This window comes from Gambusia affinis, linkage group LG01 (assembly GCF_019740435.1).
Source record: "Gambusia affinis linkage group LG01, SWU_Gaff_1.0, whole genome shotgun sequence".
NCBI classification, from domain to species: Eukaryota; Metazoa; Chordata; class Actinopteri; order Cyprinodontiformes; family Poeciliidae; genus Gambusia; species Gambusia affinis.
In genome coordinates, this window is record NC_057868.1 from 28,992,807 (window position 1) to 29,008,381 (window position 15,575).

General features: G+C 37.1%; 1 protein-coding gene across 2 annotated transcripts in view; it reads left to right on the top strand.

Annotated features, from left to right (window-relative positions):
- The window catches only part of znf512b (zinc finger protein 512B), a 34,915-nt gene extending 19,849 nt beyond the window's left edge, over window positions 1-15,066 (top strand). Inside the window, exons 9-18 of one of the 2 annotated variants that reach the window (XM_044114734.1) lie at window positions 1,228-1,362; window positions 2,064-2,191; window positions 3,144-3,236; window positions 5,317-5,415; window positions 6,973-7,227; window positions 7,313-7,636; window positions 8,182-8,283; window positions 8,500-8,562; window positions 9,559-9,657; window positions 10,423-15,066. In XM_044114734.1, coding sequence (XP_043970669.1) covers window positions 1,228-1,362; window positions 2,064-2,191; window positions 3,144-3,236; window positions 5,317-5,415; window positions 6,973-7,227; window positions 7,313-7,636; window positions 8,182-8,283; window positions 8,500-8,562; window positions 9,559-9,657; window positions 10,423-10,767 — 1,643 coding nt within the window. In that variant the 3' untranslated portion in view covers window positions 10,768-15,066. The remainder of the gene's footprint in view (window positions 1-1,227; window positions 1,363-2,063; window positions 2,192-3,143; window positions 3,237-5,316; window positions 5,416-6,972; window positions 7,228-7,312; window positions 7,637-8,181; window positions 8,284-8,499; window positions 8,563-9,558; window positions 9,658-10,422) is intronic. The other variant, XM_044114744.1, reaches the window with a different exon arrangement.
- Window positions 15,067-15,575: the final 509 nt, after the last annotated feature.

The window sequence follows — 15,575 nt, forward strand, 5'->3', positions numbered from 1 at the left end:
ATTCAGGCTGTAAAGGACTTCTCATCACATGTCAAACAATTCATCTGCCGTTTTACAAGACAGATTGCTCTCTTTCAGACTGCCTCTCTTAGATATGTATACAGTGTCTTGCAAACGTTTTTGTAACCCCTGAAGTATTTCATATATTTCCTCATTATAGCTGCAAACTTCATTGCAATTTATTCGTATTGTATAGGACAGTCTAAGCCAAAGTAGTGCATACATTTAAGGATGATAAGATGATACATGGCATAATTTTTTTCACCAAAAACAATATCTGAAAAGTTTGCATAGCATTTGCATTCAAGCTCTATTACTATTACAGGACTAAATAACAGCCAACCCAACCAACGGATTTTAATTATAACCTCAAGGCAATTGGCAAGGTGGTAACAAAGAACTGCTTATTTTTTTGTTTGTTTTTTAAGCTGTTATTGGCTCTACTGACTTTTCTTTGACAGTTGTCAAGAAGGAACAATTGTCATCCGGCTGGCACTCAGAATGTGTGACGGCTGCATCAAAGTCCAAGGCCTCTATATAAGGGTCGCACGCTTTATCCCTGAGCCATCGTCGTGGTCAACAGAGAACTATTTCATCCATCATTAAAAAATAAGGAGATTATTGCACAACATCAAACTTTTGGACACACCTTCTAATTGAGTTCAATTAGAAGTTGTCTCCAAACCTTTGGTCTGTACAGTACATCCAATTGAGATTCTGTTGACCTGAAAATCGATGCTCAAAATAAGGATCAAGGCTGTTTCTGCCAGCGTTTGAGCTATTTCTAAAAAAAAGTTAAATATTTAATGTCTTTAGATTTGCAAAGCAGATAGAAACAAATCCCACAATAGTTTAAGAAAATATACAAGTCAGACTCTTCCGGTTTTTAACTGTACAGGAAAGGAAAATGTAATTTTCTTAATACTTCACCATTTTAAACTACTGTAAGTCATATAAAAACAAAACATAGAAGTTACTGAAGTTAATGTACAAAAGCTCAAGGTGATGTGAAAACTTTTTCAAAACACTAATTCTACTAAAGTAATATATATTTACAGTTGATTGTCCTTACTTTATGCTATCGTACATAAAGTTGAACTCTTTGGTTTCTTGCTAGTCGTTGACCATCATTTTCACTTCACTGTCATTTTTTCCCCCTTTTTTTTAAATAGTTTATTGTCCACATTAATTACTACAGTAGTTGTATCTTTTGTATGTGCATTTCAGGTATGACTAAGGTCGAGGAGAAGCTGAAGGCAGGTCGTGTGAAGAGACCAGAGGGCTGTGGGTTCAGCGATGAGCCTCAGAGAAGACCCACATCTGCTCAGTCCTCAAAGAAAGAGCCAGTGACAACAAGCTCAGGTGAGAACCAAGATCAGATCTATGAAATCCTTAAATAAATTTAAAAGAAATAGTGAAACTAAAAATATAAATTAACCTACACTGATTATATACAAAATCAGAAAAAATTAACAAAACAGGATTTCTAACATAAGTTTGCTCAGATATATTGTCATAATGCATAGTTTATAAAAGAATCTAATCTAATCTTCATATAGTTTTTTTTATGATGCCACAACGTTTCAAAAGCTGAGATTTTTTAGATTTTTGCATTTTTTATTAATTTGGACAATGCCACCTAATTTTGGCAGATGTTGAAGAACCTCCTGCTGTTAAGTGTTTGCTTGCTCCTTGATTTTCTGTGACTGCTTCATCGTCTTCAGGATGGAGAGGTGGCTCCACCAGATCCCAGCCATTATTATGTAACAATCACATAGGAGAAAGGTCGCTAGTGTGTAACAAAGCTACATTTCAAATTACCCATCCTAGGAAGCCTGTCTTTAAAATTTTACAGGGGTGTAGAAATTTAATTAATTCTTCCTATCTGACATTGTGCGTACTGCTTTTCACTGGGCTCGTCTGTTTAATGTGGTTCTGGGAATTTTAAAACAGATCTTATAGATTCATTTAAACTGAGAGAAACATTAAGCAATAAAATTTTTCTAATCCTTAATATTTTACATGCATTTTACAATCCTTCCTGCTTCCCATTTGTTGCTCAGGTGGTGTTTCTGACACTCAGTGGCAGCGAACAATCTCGGAGCGAGGTGAAGTGGTGTGCCCGACCTGCTCCATTGTCACCAGGAAAACAATTCATGGTCTGAAGAAACACATGGAGATCTGCCAGAAGGTAAGCAAGAAATACACCTGCTTACCACACAGAGAACCAAAATTTCACTGGGTCAATATTCTATTTATGACTAAAGCTACCAAACTACAATGAGCATGTTTGTTTAGATGCTAAGATCTGCCTGCGGACCAGAGCATATAGCCTGACTAATTAATTGTAACAGTAGCATCATTAGCTGTTGTACATTTTTAGTATCAACTAAAAATATACAACTAACACTAATTCTAAAAAAGCATGATACCATAATGTTGATACTGTGAAACCATAATAAATAGTTTCTCAAAGTTATAATTCTGTGTGACCTCTAATTACTCTTTACATATTCTGTGATGTTATGTGATACAACATGATGGTGAATAAGCATATTCCCTCGATTACTGTTTCATCCATTAAGTTTCAACTCTATATTGTACAGATGTGACCCAGAAATACCACAATCTTTATCTTCAGGTGCTGAGTCTTTATTATCAGCAGTGTTATAGTGACACCCTCCCTGTGGATCGGTAGTTAACTATGCCATCTGCAGACCAAATCTGCCATCTTCCAGAGTCATCTTATGACATAGGCAGATCTTGCTAAATAGATTACATTTACATTTTATATTATATGTTTTTGTGTTGATAAACCAAATTTGCCTTTTCAGGGTCTGATTTTGGCTTTTGTAACAAAAATCCATCTGTACACAATCTGGCTTTTTTAGAGAGACAACTGTACATACACTAGATGGTTATGAAAATAAAATCTGCCAGCATCTCCAGCCTGTGCAGTATTTTTACTAGTTTCTGGTTGTGATATAATAATTTTTTATCCTATACCTCAGGGGTTGGTAGTACTGACCAGATGGTTGACTACATTTTTGTGCATTGATTGATTCAGTTTAGTGAAAAGCCAATCTTAGCTTTTGTTTCATGTAAATGTAAATGACTTTCTGTTTGGGCCTCTCTGTCCTCAGCTCCAGGATGCCCTAAAGTGCCAGCAGTGCCAGAAACAGTTCCGGTCCAAAGCTGGTCTAAACTACCACACCATGGCTGAACACAGCACCAAGGTACACTGACATGTGTTGTGTTGTGTTTTTTTTAAAGTTGTGTTAAATACACACCTTGTTATGTCTTCTTTGTGTATCAATCTTAGCCTGACCCTGAGGAAAATGCTTTGGGTATTTAGAGTTTTGAGTGTTTTGACACCAGAAAATTTCAGCTGTTTGGAAACTGCTCTGAATTTTTCTTGTGTTGATGTGCTTCTTCTTTTCTAGCCCCTTGAAGATATGTTTAAAAATCTTTCCATTTAGTAAAATACATCTCTGTTTTTGAATCCTTAAAATTGTATTGGAACTCATAACCTGGATGATGGCATTTTTATTTTATTGCTCCTATTTCTTTCTGGACCTGTCTTAAGTCTGTTGACCAAGATACTATCACGCCTGGTCTTGCATTAGATCAATGACACTGCAATGAAGTTTGTTAAATAATTCAAAGCTGCTTATTTGTAAAGGTATCATAAAAAATTAACGACTCTACAGGCAGTAAACTTTGAGGCTCGTAGTATGTCGCTAGGTGGTGAGCACCTAGGCTCCAAGGAGCTGATACATGGGCTTGTACATGTATATTTATGAAGTGTGTCATGCTTAGTAGTTTTGGAGTAATGATCCATTTGCACCAGCAAAACTAAACTGAGCGAATCAGCCATATATCTTCTGAAGGGGCTTGTTGCTAGACATTACTGGCATCCTTACAATTCAGTGCAGATTCAGCATGTTAGGTATATAAGATCCTCAGAGATATGAGAAGGCAAGTTATCTCAGGAAAATAGCAATGCACAGCATAATTTACTGAAGATCTTAAATAGTGAAAAAATATAAAAGATCTCAGTATTTTGGATATAGTTTTGCCACTTGTGTTTTTGTACCCAAATCTCAGAGTAGGTCCTGACTGAAGTAGTGGAAAACTGGAAATAAACTTGTTCCTTTCTGATTGAAGGACAGTTACCATACTCACTCTAGCCACTGCAGCGGCCCCTAGTTTTAAATTATTAATGGCAAAAAATATTTATCATGTATTTGTAAGGCAAGTTGGTATTTTCATTGATCATATTTATGCAGGGATTACTCCAGAAAAGAACATCATACCGCAACAGTAGCATTTGCTAAATTAGATGAATTCATCTAGTGGCTTTAATTTATAAAAGCATCATTTTTTAATGCCCTGTCAATCTTTCAGCCCTTAACTTGAACTCTGGTCCTTTTTTTTATGTGTAGCAATTCTTTTTACTGTATTATTTATAAGTTTTTAATATTGATGTGGTTATCTTATTAATATTAGCCTTAATTGGCTTATTTTTGTCCCTATTTTTATGCAGGAATAAACTATACTAGTTTATAGTAGCTGTGTACCACTGGTGCTGTAGTTTGGTATTTTTGTAGCGTGTAGTTTTCAGGGACCTTTGGCCTTTTGTGTTTGAAGTGTTTGTACATGGACTAGACTATTTAAAAACGTTATTTACATAGTCTGTACAATAGTTGGGTTGTGCCCTGGAAAGGCCTCTCGTCCATCACAGGACAAGTAATTCTTTGTTTCTCCTGGTGGTTCTCACTCTTCTTTTGTTCTATATATATTAGAGAAATTAATAATGCATGTTGATGCATGGCTATCCTTTTTTGCCCGTCAGTGTAAATCACAAGCTCAATCTGCAGGCAAACATTATTGTTGAGATAAAAGGGCATCTCCTCTTTACCTTCACCTTTTATCTGATGCAGAGTTGCATGCTGTGCATCTCATGGAGCGTTTTACACTTGAGTAAACACGTGAAGTTAACCCCCCTGGGATTACTCAGTAGGTCCAGACTCTTTCCAGTGCCTCACTCTTCTTTTTTTCTATCTTACCATCTGCTGTTCTGGTCTTGGCTGCGGTGGGCACCAGGCGACATTCAAGTTAAAACACGAGTTTGACAGTTGTCACAAACACGCCTTGAGTAACAGCCTCACCATGAAATCATTCAATGATCCTGCCACAGTGTGAACAAATGAGAGGGAAAACATGCTTTCTTGGTACAATGTTACTGTGATGTGAGGAAGCGAGTGATGTTGTGGTGCGACAAGCTTATGTGACGGTGTGTTTGTTCCTCCTCAGCCCTCAGGGAGCGAAGGCCAGACGGGCAACGAGCACGAAGAGAGAGAGCGGCTGCGGCGAGTGCTCAAACAGATGGGACGAATCAAGTGTCCTACTGAGGTATTCTCCTCTCCAGTTCTTTCCATTGCCTTGTCTCTTTCCTACCTTTTATCATATATCCTGATTTCTTTTCAACATCTGTCATTGACATTTTTGTCCGTTTTGCTGTCTAAAGTGACATAATCCCTTTTCCACATTTGCCGGTTTGGATTTGGTGTCTTTTTTTTCTCAGACTCCTCATATGTGCCACTCTCATTTTACAAGGCTCCTCTTCCTCTACCCACTTTAAATAAATTTTAGAATTTTTTATATCAAAATAACTAAAGAAAATGATAGTATGAAAAAAAATATCTTGTTTAGACTGTCTTCCCTGAATGACTGTGTGTGCATGGTTGTTTGTCCTCTTTGTTCCTGTGATGGACGGACAGATGGTTGTTCTGACAAACTTTATATTAGTTTTACTCATCTATCCATCCATTTGCCCATACCTTGCCCTGCACAAGTATCCCGACCCCTTTAATTTTTGCCAGTTCTACCACATTGGAACCACAAACGTCATTGTATTTTATTTTATGTGCTAGGTTACCAAAAATATATAGCAGTGCATGACTGAAGTGGAAGGAAATAATAAATGCTTTTCAGTTTTGGTGAATAAAAATCTGAAAAGAATAGTGTGTCTGTATTCATCCTCCCTTTCTCTGATACCTTAAGTACAGTACAATGAACTTCCTTGGTTTTATTAGTTAAATTATTTTAATCTCATATCATATATTTACTATAATATTGAAAAACTGCATCGATAGAGGCAAATTGTTATCAGCATACTCAATTGGCAAAGATTTTAGTCTGTAGATATGCAAAGTTCGTAGAGACATGCCCTCCAAAATGTGCAGCTGTAATTTCAATGAAAGGTCATCTTCTATCATTTTTAGATTTTTATTTGTTAAAAAAAAAGAAAACCAAGTATGATGCTGCTCCCTCTTTACTATTTTGCATTATTTTGTGTTCATTCATGAAGTAAAATCCAAAAAAACTGCTTTTAAATTTGTGGTTGTGACTCCACGGAATGTGAAGAAGCCAATAGAGGAATGAATCTATTGGATGGCTTCATCCATCCATGCCACGTTTGTGGATTGTGTCGCTTCCATATTGACTGTCTGATTTCTGTAGAAACATCTGGCCTTCCAGCTTCCTAAAGGCTTGACATTTTGTCAAGAAAAATGTGTTGGAACAATGATTTCAACTTCCTCTACTTTAATTTCTGATATGATGCCTAAGCTATGTCATCACTCATTTTCTATTTCTGGGACTACAAAAGGTCAAAAGGTTTCAGAGAAGAAGGAAATTTGAAAAACTGATTGCCTGACTGATGTATAGCTGTAACATGTTTGCGCACAGAAAAATTACCACCTGTCAAACATCAACTAAAAAACGCTGACTAAATCCAGTAGTACTGTTCCTTTTAACATTGAGATTTTCTGCCTTCCTGGCTCGTTGCTAAATGTTCATCCTGTCTCATCTCTTGTCATTGTTGTCACACCATCTTACAAACCTTTTGTGCACAAACACGCATACACTCTCACCCATACACGCATACACATATATGTATATACACAGGGTTGTTCAGCCCACTTTTCCAGTCTGATGGGCTACCAGTATCACCAGCAGCGTTGTGGAAGAGAGTTTTCTGACGATGAGAAGCCTGTGTTTCTGTGCCAGCACTGTGGGAAGAGCTACCGCTCCAAGGCAGGCAGAGACTACCACATACGCACTGAGCACCCGCCGACCATCACCACCGTCATGACAGCGACAAATGCCAATAACTACAAGAACAGCATCACTGACACCAACAATAATACAGGCAAGGAAAGGGTAAGTGGATATTTGAGAGGACTGATGAAATATTGTCGGAGCATCAAGAATTTCTCTCAAATGAGTTCCGTCTTTGATTTTCCAGGGGATCTCTGAAGACTCTCCGTTAGTAGGGAAGAAAAAAGAGCAAAACTTGCTCGAGAGGAAAGACTGGCCGGAGAAAATCCCAGCGAGCCAGCCTAAAGAGAGGGACTTGGAAAAGGAAGAGGAGAGAAAACAAAGCAAGGAGAAAGCAGCACAAATTAAGAGTCAGGGGGAGGACTTTGAAAGGACACCCAGCGGCCGAGTGAGGCGGCAGTCTGCTCAGGTGGCCGTGTTCCACCTGCAGGAGATAGCAGAGGATGAGCTGGCCAAAGACTGGGGCACTAAGCGACGCATCAAGGACGACCTGGTGCCTGATAGCAAAAGGGTGAGGAGACATTACATACAGTGCTGGCTAGAATATTTATATCAATGAAAGTTTTTTACATTTTGTCATGTCACAACCACAAACCTCAGTAAATTTTATTTGGACAACAAACTTAAACGTACAGCCAGAGCAACAATGTAATGTTTTAGTTTAAATCCAATTGAGAATCTGTAGCAAGACTTGAAAATTGATGTTCACAAACACTCTCAATCTAACGAGAATGAGATTTGAAAAAATATCCCCTTAAATGTTTTATAAAGCTGTATATGCAGGGCAGTTCAATGCATGTACACACACCACACGCTTTATGCACTACATTGTTTGGGTCAGCCACATAAAATACCTTTAAATGGATTAAGGCTTCTCAAATACATAGAGAAAATGTAAAAAATCTGAAGTAATGGGAAGATGTTTGCAATGCACTGTGGTAAATGTTTAATGACAGCATGAATACATAAGCGCAAAAAAGAAAGACAAATTTCTATTGAAGTGAGTAAAACTTTATTTCATTTAACAATTCAAGAGAAATGTTCTCTTCTGTACAGTTGAACTACACTCGTCCTGGCCTCCCCAACTTCAGCCCAGAGCTACTGGAGACCTGGAAGAACCAAGTGAAGGAGAAGGGCTTCATTTGCTGCACAAATGCTGTATGAAAGTTCCTCTTGTTAACATGTCAAAACAAAGAAAACAAATCTGTTTGGTTAAAGTACATAGTTTGTAAAAAGAAAGGACAAAGTCTTTCTGGGATTTTATTTATGAAGGAGAGGTTTAAATAATCACTTCAGTTTTATTTAAGTATAATAAGAGTTTTATAAATATGTTCACTGACTCATTATGATCCCTTGCTCTTGTTTTTACTTCAGAACTGTGAAGCTGTATATTCCAGCGTCTCTGGACTGAAGGCACACCTTGCCAACTGCAGCCAGGTACAGACCTCCATCTGCAGCAGATCTATCAACTACCTAAATCACACCTATCTGTTGTGACAACATCATATAAGCTGAAATGTACTCAAATAGAAGCCAATCCAACATTTGAGCCTGAGGTCATCTGCCAGACAAGATGTTTCCTCTTCAGTTTGTCTGTAGTGAACATAGGTCAAAGAAAATGTTGAAATTCATCACCAAAGTATAAAAAAGTAAGTAATTTAGTAGAATCTGATGCTCATGTCTGTCCCCATAGAACTAGGCCTGTTGCGATAAACAATAAATCAATTAATCGCACAATAAATTAAAACTATTGACTTCATTTTAATTATAGGCTTTATAATTTCTTCCGGCCTTTTTCTCTTTCTGTTGATGACACTGAATGAAAATTGGCTCAACTCCGGTGGTCTCCACTGACCCTCCCTTCTTCATTTCCTTAGTGTAATACCCAGTGCACACTACACGATCTTAGAGTTGCCAGCCGACCGTTGGCCCATTTTCAAAACCTGAGACCATACATTAGCCAACAGAAATCCTATGTATTACTGGTTCAATCATGCCGTGTGGTGTTCAGCAATTGGCACAAGGCACAAGGTTGTGGCTACAAGTCCAGTTCACTAATTTTAAAACCAGGCATTAATCAATGCTTTACTACAATCTCCCTGCGATGCACGTGGCTAGTCTCAGTCCTGACTGAATGAAAATCATTATAACCTATTTATGTCACATTAACAAAGAACAGCTGAATAAATTCATGAATAATGATGCCACAGCATGCCACAACTCGATCCATTCATGAATAAATTTGAAACACTCAATAAAGAAGATAAACACATCCCTGAAGAACACATTTGTAAGTAATTCACATCCATTGAGTCTTTCTACTTAACATGAAGAGGTTGTGTTGCATGCTTATTGTATATTTGAATTAGTTCAAGTTAGTCTTCATACTGTATTTCTAATTTTGTTGTTTCTACTTGTCTGTGTGTTTTTCAGGGTGGTGGTGAAATGGGAAAGTACACCTGCCTGATCTGTCAGAAGGAGTTTAGCTCAGAGAGCGGTGTTAAATATCATATTAGTAAGACACACTCACAGGTGGGTCTCTCTCTGTGGAAACTTAAACAGCCATTAAGAATGCACTAACACGCACATACAGTATATTTGAACATGAATGTGCCAATTTCGTTGAGAAAAGCCTTTTTTAAATGTAATGCCACATTCTTAGATCATCATGCAAAACATTCATCGGACATATGTTTTTTATGCAAATTGAGCAATTTCTTTTCCCTGCAGTGTGTCTGATAATTGTGTGGCATTATGCACAAACACATCACTGAAGTGGCTGCTATGAAGGAAATGAAAAAAACATAAATCTTACTACAGAAAAGTTTCCTAAAACCAATAAAAAATTATTCTGATCGCTCCCTTCGTGTGTTAGGTGTTTATTGCCATAAAAGTAACTGCTCAACAAGAATTACTTGGCGGCCCATTCTCTGGGAGGGGTGAAGGCCAAAATGATAAATAAATGATCAAAGCAACCTGAAGTTCTTTATTGCAGAACTACTGGCTGATCACCTCTCTGCCAAGCTGCATTGATGCAGTAATTTAAGCAAAAGGAGCCCCATCAACTTACTTCTCAGTAGATCAATCATTTTTAATTGGTCTTTTTCTATTTTCTAATAGTTATATATATATATTTATGAATTATCAGCTGCAAGTCATAGGTATCAATTCTAACAGATGCACACTTATGTCGCTTTGTGTGTTGTTAAGTAATATTCCTTTATGTTTTCACTTGTTATGTTTTATGTTTATATTTTTTATGTTTAAATTCTAATTGATTTAATGTGTTTTTTGTAGAACTGGTTTCGTGCATCAACCAGCCAAGTGGTTTCTGGTAACAAGAGCAAAGGGCTGGAGAACAATGGATTCAAAGCTGAGGTGAGGAACGGTGCCACCTCAGGTAAAAAGAGGGGCCGGAAACCAAAAGAACGCCCCCTGATGGACGAATCTCTACAAACAAAGACAGATGCCCTCACCTCCGCCCAAAATTCACCTCCAGCCATGACCCCTCCCTCTTGCTCAGCACAGTCCCCAGCCCCGATACCTGACCAAACGGACAGTGATGATCTAGGCCAGGAGAGGCAAATCCCCCCCTCTTCCTCCAAACGGAACAAAACCAAGAAGCTCTTTTTGTCAGAGTAGCACTGCTTTTATCAACCCTGGAGTCAAAACGGATGCTTTTGGTAAACATGCCGCCTGGAAGCTAAAAGGACCTTTCCACCTTGGCACTGAGTAGAAAGCCAGATCAACAATGAAAACTTTAAAGATTTTAAAAGAGTCTTTAAATCTTGGTTTTATACCTTAGAGTTAATGTGTGCACTGGTATGAACATTTATCACCACAGTAGTGCATTTCCTCCATTCCACTTCTGTTTCCTTTATAGGGCACACATTTCAGTTTCTGTTCCCACAGCAAAGGCCGTAAACCAAGTGCAAATCCAAACCTTAACATTGATAGAAGTTTTTAAACAGAGTAGTATCCCAAATAGATAAATAATAATAATTTTCTCTGCAAGAGTCAAATTGTCTCGAAAGGATTTAAAAAGGAAATTCTATTAGCATGGTGAAGTCATTTTATGATAGCTGGTGTTTTTCATGTTTCTTCACAGATATACTGTATGTGTACATAAACAGTAACTATATATATATATATACATATATATATCTATATACTCAAAATAATGATGCCATCCTTCGTTTTCAAGCCTGATGCGTCCAGTTGGCTTTTGGTCAGTCACGAATTTTGCAGTGTGTTTTAGTGCAATGTTGTTTCAATGTATTATTTTTCCTTTTAGTTTTGCTTTCATTACTTTTTTGGATTTCCGGTTCTTGTGAGCAAATTTCACATAAGCCACAATGTTCAGTTGTTCTATTTCATCCCTACTGACCGCCAGAGGGCGGTGCTGAAAGCACTGAATGTTCCCTTCGCGCATGTGCCGTTCGAGCAATGATATCAACAGAGTCACACCTGTGACATATCGGATGATCAATCAGAGGCTATATAGCATGACGTCATCCGAGGCTCTGTTCCTACAGAATCTTCTCGCGAAATGCAAGGATTGTGAGTGACAGAGAATCTCTGGCGGTCATCCGGGATTCATAGAACCATAGTTACATACGTAACTTTCGTTACAATGCTGTTCCTTTTACCTAACATTTCCATGGTTACTTTAAATAGAAAGTGATAATTAATACACCCAAAAAGGGATTTTATTTTTCTTTTATCTCTTAAGATGGTAATTCAATTACAATAACACACATTGATATTATTTAATCGATTTTATTTAAAGAAGCGAAACAAGGTCTGGCCAAACAAAATATTTAGCAGAAGGAAGGATTTCTAACATTGTTGCACCGTTGCAGCACAATCAAATGATATATCTCTATTAAAAGGAGGCCATACTATGGACTCTGCTTTATTATAGGTCTAAGCTGCAGAGAAGATTTACAAAAGCTATCTTTTATAGAAAGGTTTAAGATGATAACCTTTTATTCCACGGGCAAAACATGTAAATTAACATTCTCAGAATGTGATGTATTTGAATGAATTAGCTAAAAGTTGTTGCCTTGCACTTTAACCCTCTACCCTTCTTGCTCTCCTCTTGTCTTTTTTGCACTCTAAGACTATTCAATCTAGCCTGCAGGTTGTCTCTTTAACAGGAGTGGGAAAATATTGCTTTGATCCAAAAGGAAACAGTTAACTCTGTCTGAACTATAAAACAAGACTGTGTAATCATTGCTTACAGAGCCAAGCAAAAGTGTTCATACCCTTCAAACTTTTTAACATTTTGTTTCATTGCAGCCACAAACTCCATCATGCTTTGTTTTGTTTCATTGTGGTTAACTATGATAAAGTAGCAATTCAATCTAATGTATTTTTACTAATACTGCACTTCTGCATTACTCTGTAGATCCACCTTTTTCTGAACAGTTCTTTACATTTAGGACAATGCTCAGCTTTGGTCTCATCTGGCCAGGGTGACACTTTTCACACATTTGCTTTCCCCTGCATGGCTTGTGTCAATCTGCTAATCATCAGTTGTATTCCTATTTCTGCTTTTCCATGAAGGCCAGATTTGTAAAGTTCTCAAATAACTCAGCTCAGGATTCTGTTTTTATATTCGGTCCCTGCTTTAAGCTTTTCTACAATTTCATCCCTGACCTGCCTATGGGGAACAGCTGAGGTTTTACTTCTAGTAGTAAAATGTACTAGTACTGAAGTCTCTTGGTTGCATTAAATTTTATTTAGGTGCATTAGATTAAAAGATGCTGAGTACATATGCAGTCCACGCTTTTTAGATTTTTCACAATTTAAAGTAAATAAAAATCATTTATCATGTTTCTTGTTTTTACCCTAAGCACTACTTTGTGTTGGTTTATCACATACAATCTCATTAAAACATTGAAACTTGTTCTTTTAACATGACAAACGTTTGACAAGGCTCAAGGGGTATGAATGATTTTGCAAGGTACTGTATTCCAGAAAGCCATACCTGGTCTTAACAAAGTTCAAAGTTCCTCAACATTTCAACTTCAGATTTGCTATAAAAAAACAATACATTACATTACTTGATTACTTACGACGAGACTATATTCACTTTAACATGCTAAAAAGTCAAAGTAGATACTTGAATCCACAGTTATGTTAAACTTTTCAGCAAATGTAAACAACATATTACTTGGTTTATTTGTGCTGTTTGTGTATAAAATAATGACGCTCACTTTTGAAAAAAAAAAAAGATAACAAATCTATTTTAGATTTTCTTGTGTGTATTACTTAGATAGCCAGTCTGCTAGTTTTGGATATATTGTGATGTGAGGGATAATAAGGGTGCTTTACTTGCCACTTTACCTTAAATACCTGATACAATGCACCTAATGTCTACAAATCCACCCAGCCATGACCTTCCATCTGGCAAGTTGTCTGAATTTTGGAGCAAAATGTCAAAGTTATGAAATCCAAGCACTGATGTCAGCTGAACATACCCTAGGAATATAGAGTTTAATACGTTATTGGTGTGTTCAAGTGGTTTCATCCCTGTGCTGTTACTTTTTATAATGTACAGCAAAAATTCAACTTGAAATCCCCCGGAACTAATCAGACAGTGGAGTGTATTCAGATGGGGATGAATATGTTTTTATAGTGGAATGGGCCTTTATCTGCTATTTAGGCTTAGTTGACAAAGAGAAGAAGTTAGAGAAGCACTGATCGGTCAATGGACGAGTTTTTAACACGAGTTGTCCAGACCTTGCGTGTATGCGTGTGCGCGAGTGTGTGCGTGTTTGTATTAAACGGTTAGCACCTTTGTAAAGAGTGGATGTCGGAGAACGGTGACACTCTCTTTTGAGTGTGATGCTGTGGCACAGAATCAGTTCGTCAGCTGCTTGTTTCTCGTCTCATACAACTTTGCGTCGACTGCGTTTACCCGACAAGCTTTTGGTGTTGCAATATGATAGTTTAGCACTGCTTATAAGAGTGGATATTTTATATTTTATAACACCCTTTACTATCTGTCTTCCTATTCCTTGGAAAACACATCTATCCTGCAGTGTGAATAAACTGCAACTTGTTTAAAACTTACAGCAATATACCATATTTAGCTGATTTTGTTGGCTTGCTAATTTTTTGATATTGATGTGTCTTCTTAGAAATGTGTGGCTTTTTTCCACCCTCTCCCCGGTCCACGCTCCCACATTTTCTTTAATTGCTTTAAAATGCTTTTTACATCATATAAATTTTACACAACAATGTTGGAAAAATAATCGTAGACCACAAAAACCTTGTTGGCATACACTTTTATTTTGTCCATTTTGATGGTGCACATGATTTCAGCTTTTTTAGTACACAAAGGCAACCCTGTTGAGAGAGTCCTTTATTATTATTATTATTACATATAGATATGGGGGCAACAAAGCATATGTATGTGTGTTTGTTTCTGTATTTAGTGCACTTACTATAACATAAAATAGGCTTGAAAATAGGAGTGTTGTTGGAGCTTTCTAGTGACCTGGACTGTGTGGTGTGACTTTTGTACCCAGGGAAACAGGAGGCTCAAGTGTCTTCCCTTTGTCAGCAATGTTATTTCCAAAACCAAGGTTAATCCTTAGAAATCCTCTTAGCCTATGAATTTTACCCTGGTTTGTTTTGTATGCTACCTACTTGAAAAGCAGGAACTGGCATCCGACTGGTGCCGGCCATTGTAATAAAATATTTGAGAGCTGCACGACGGCTCATAACTGTTTATGATACTTGGGTAACAGATAAAATGAGACTGATAATGTAATTAAGATTTCCATATCTGAAATTAAGCTGTATAGTACTTAACACTGGAGGAATCAATTCCTCCTTTGTGTCTGAACTGTTACACTTTTTCTCCCAAAACTTGTTGTATTACCTGTGCATTAGTATCCCTTAACTAATTAATAAAGTTTGATGACTAAATCGGTGTCGTATATATGTAAGATCATAACCAGTGTGATTTCAAATGTTATTCACATTATATACAAACCTCCACAGTAACTTCACTACAGCTGGTAGCCTTCACTATAAGGTTTGTACTCTTAGAGTTTTAGAGGACTATGCATACCCTAAATAAGAAATTTGTTTTTCACAAGGCTTGAAAAACATAGTGTGCAGCTTGTTCTTGACACATTTTCAAGAACAATTTGAAAAGGTTTTTTTTCTTGTACACTGTGAGACAAATAATGTGTCACTGTCAAAAACCTGTGGTTACTATACTGATAAATGTTACTGTTGGAGAAACCTGTAAAGATTTCCCAAGAGTTCTCTACTTGGGTTCTTATTAGATATGAAATGTCAGGAAGAATTTATTCCTGTTATTGCTATCTTTGCTTAAAACTAAGCAAAGAAACTAATTTCTCTGTTAGCACCTTTGCTAATTTCTTTCTCCTGTTTTCAAATCCACCAAAATTAGGAAGCATCCTAATCAG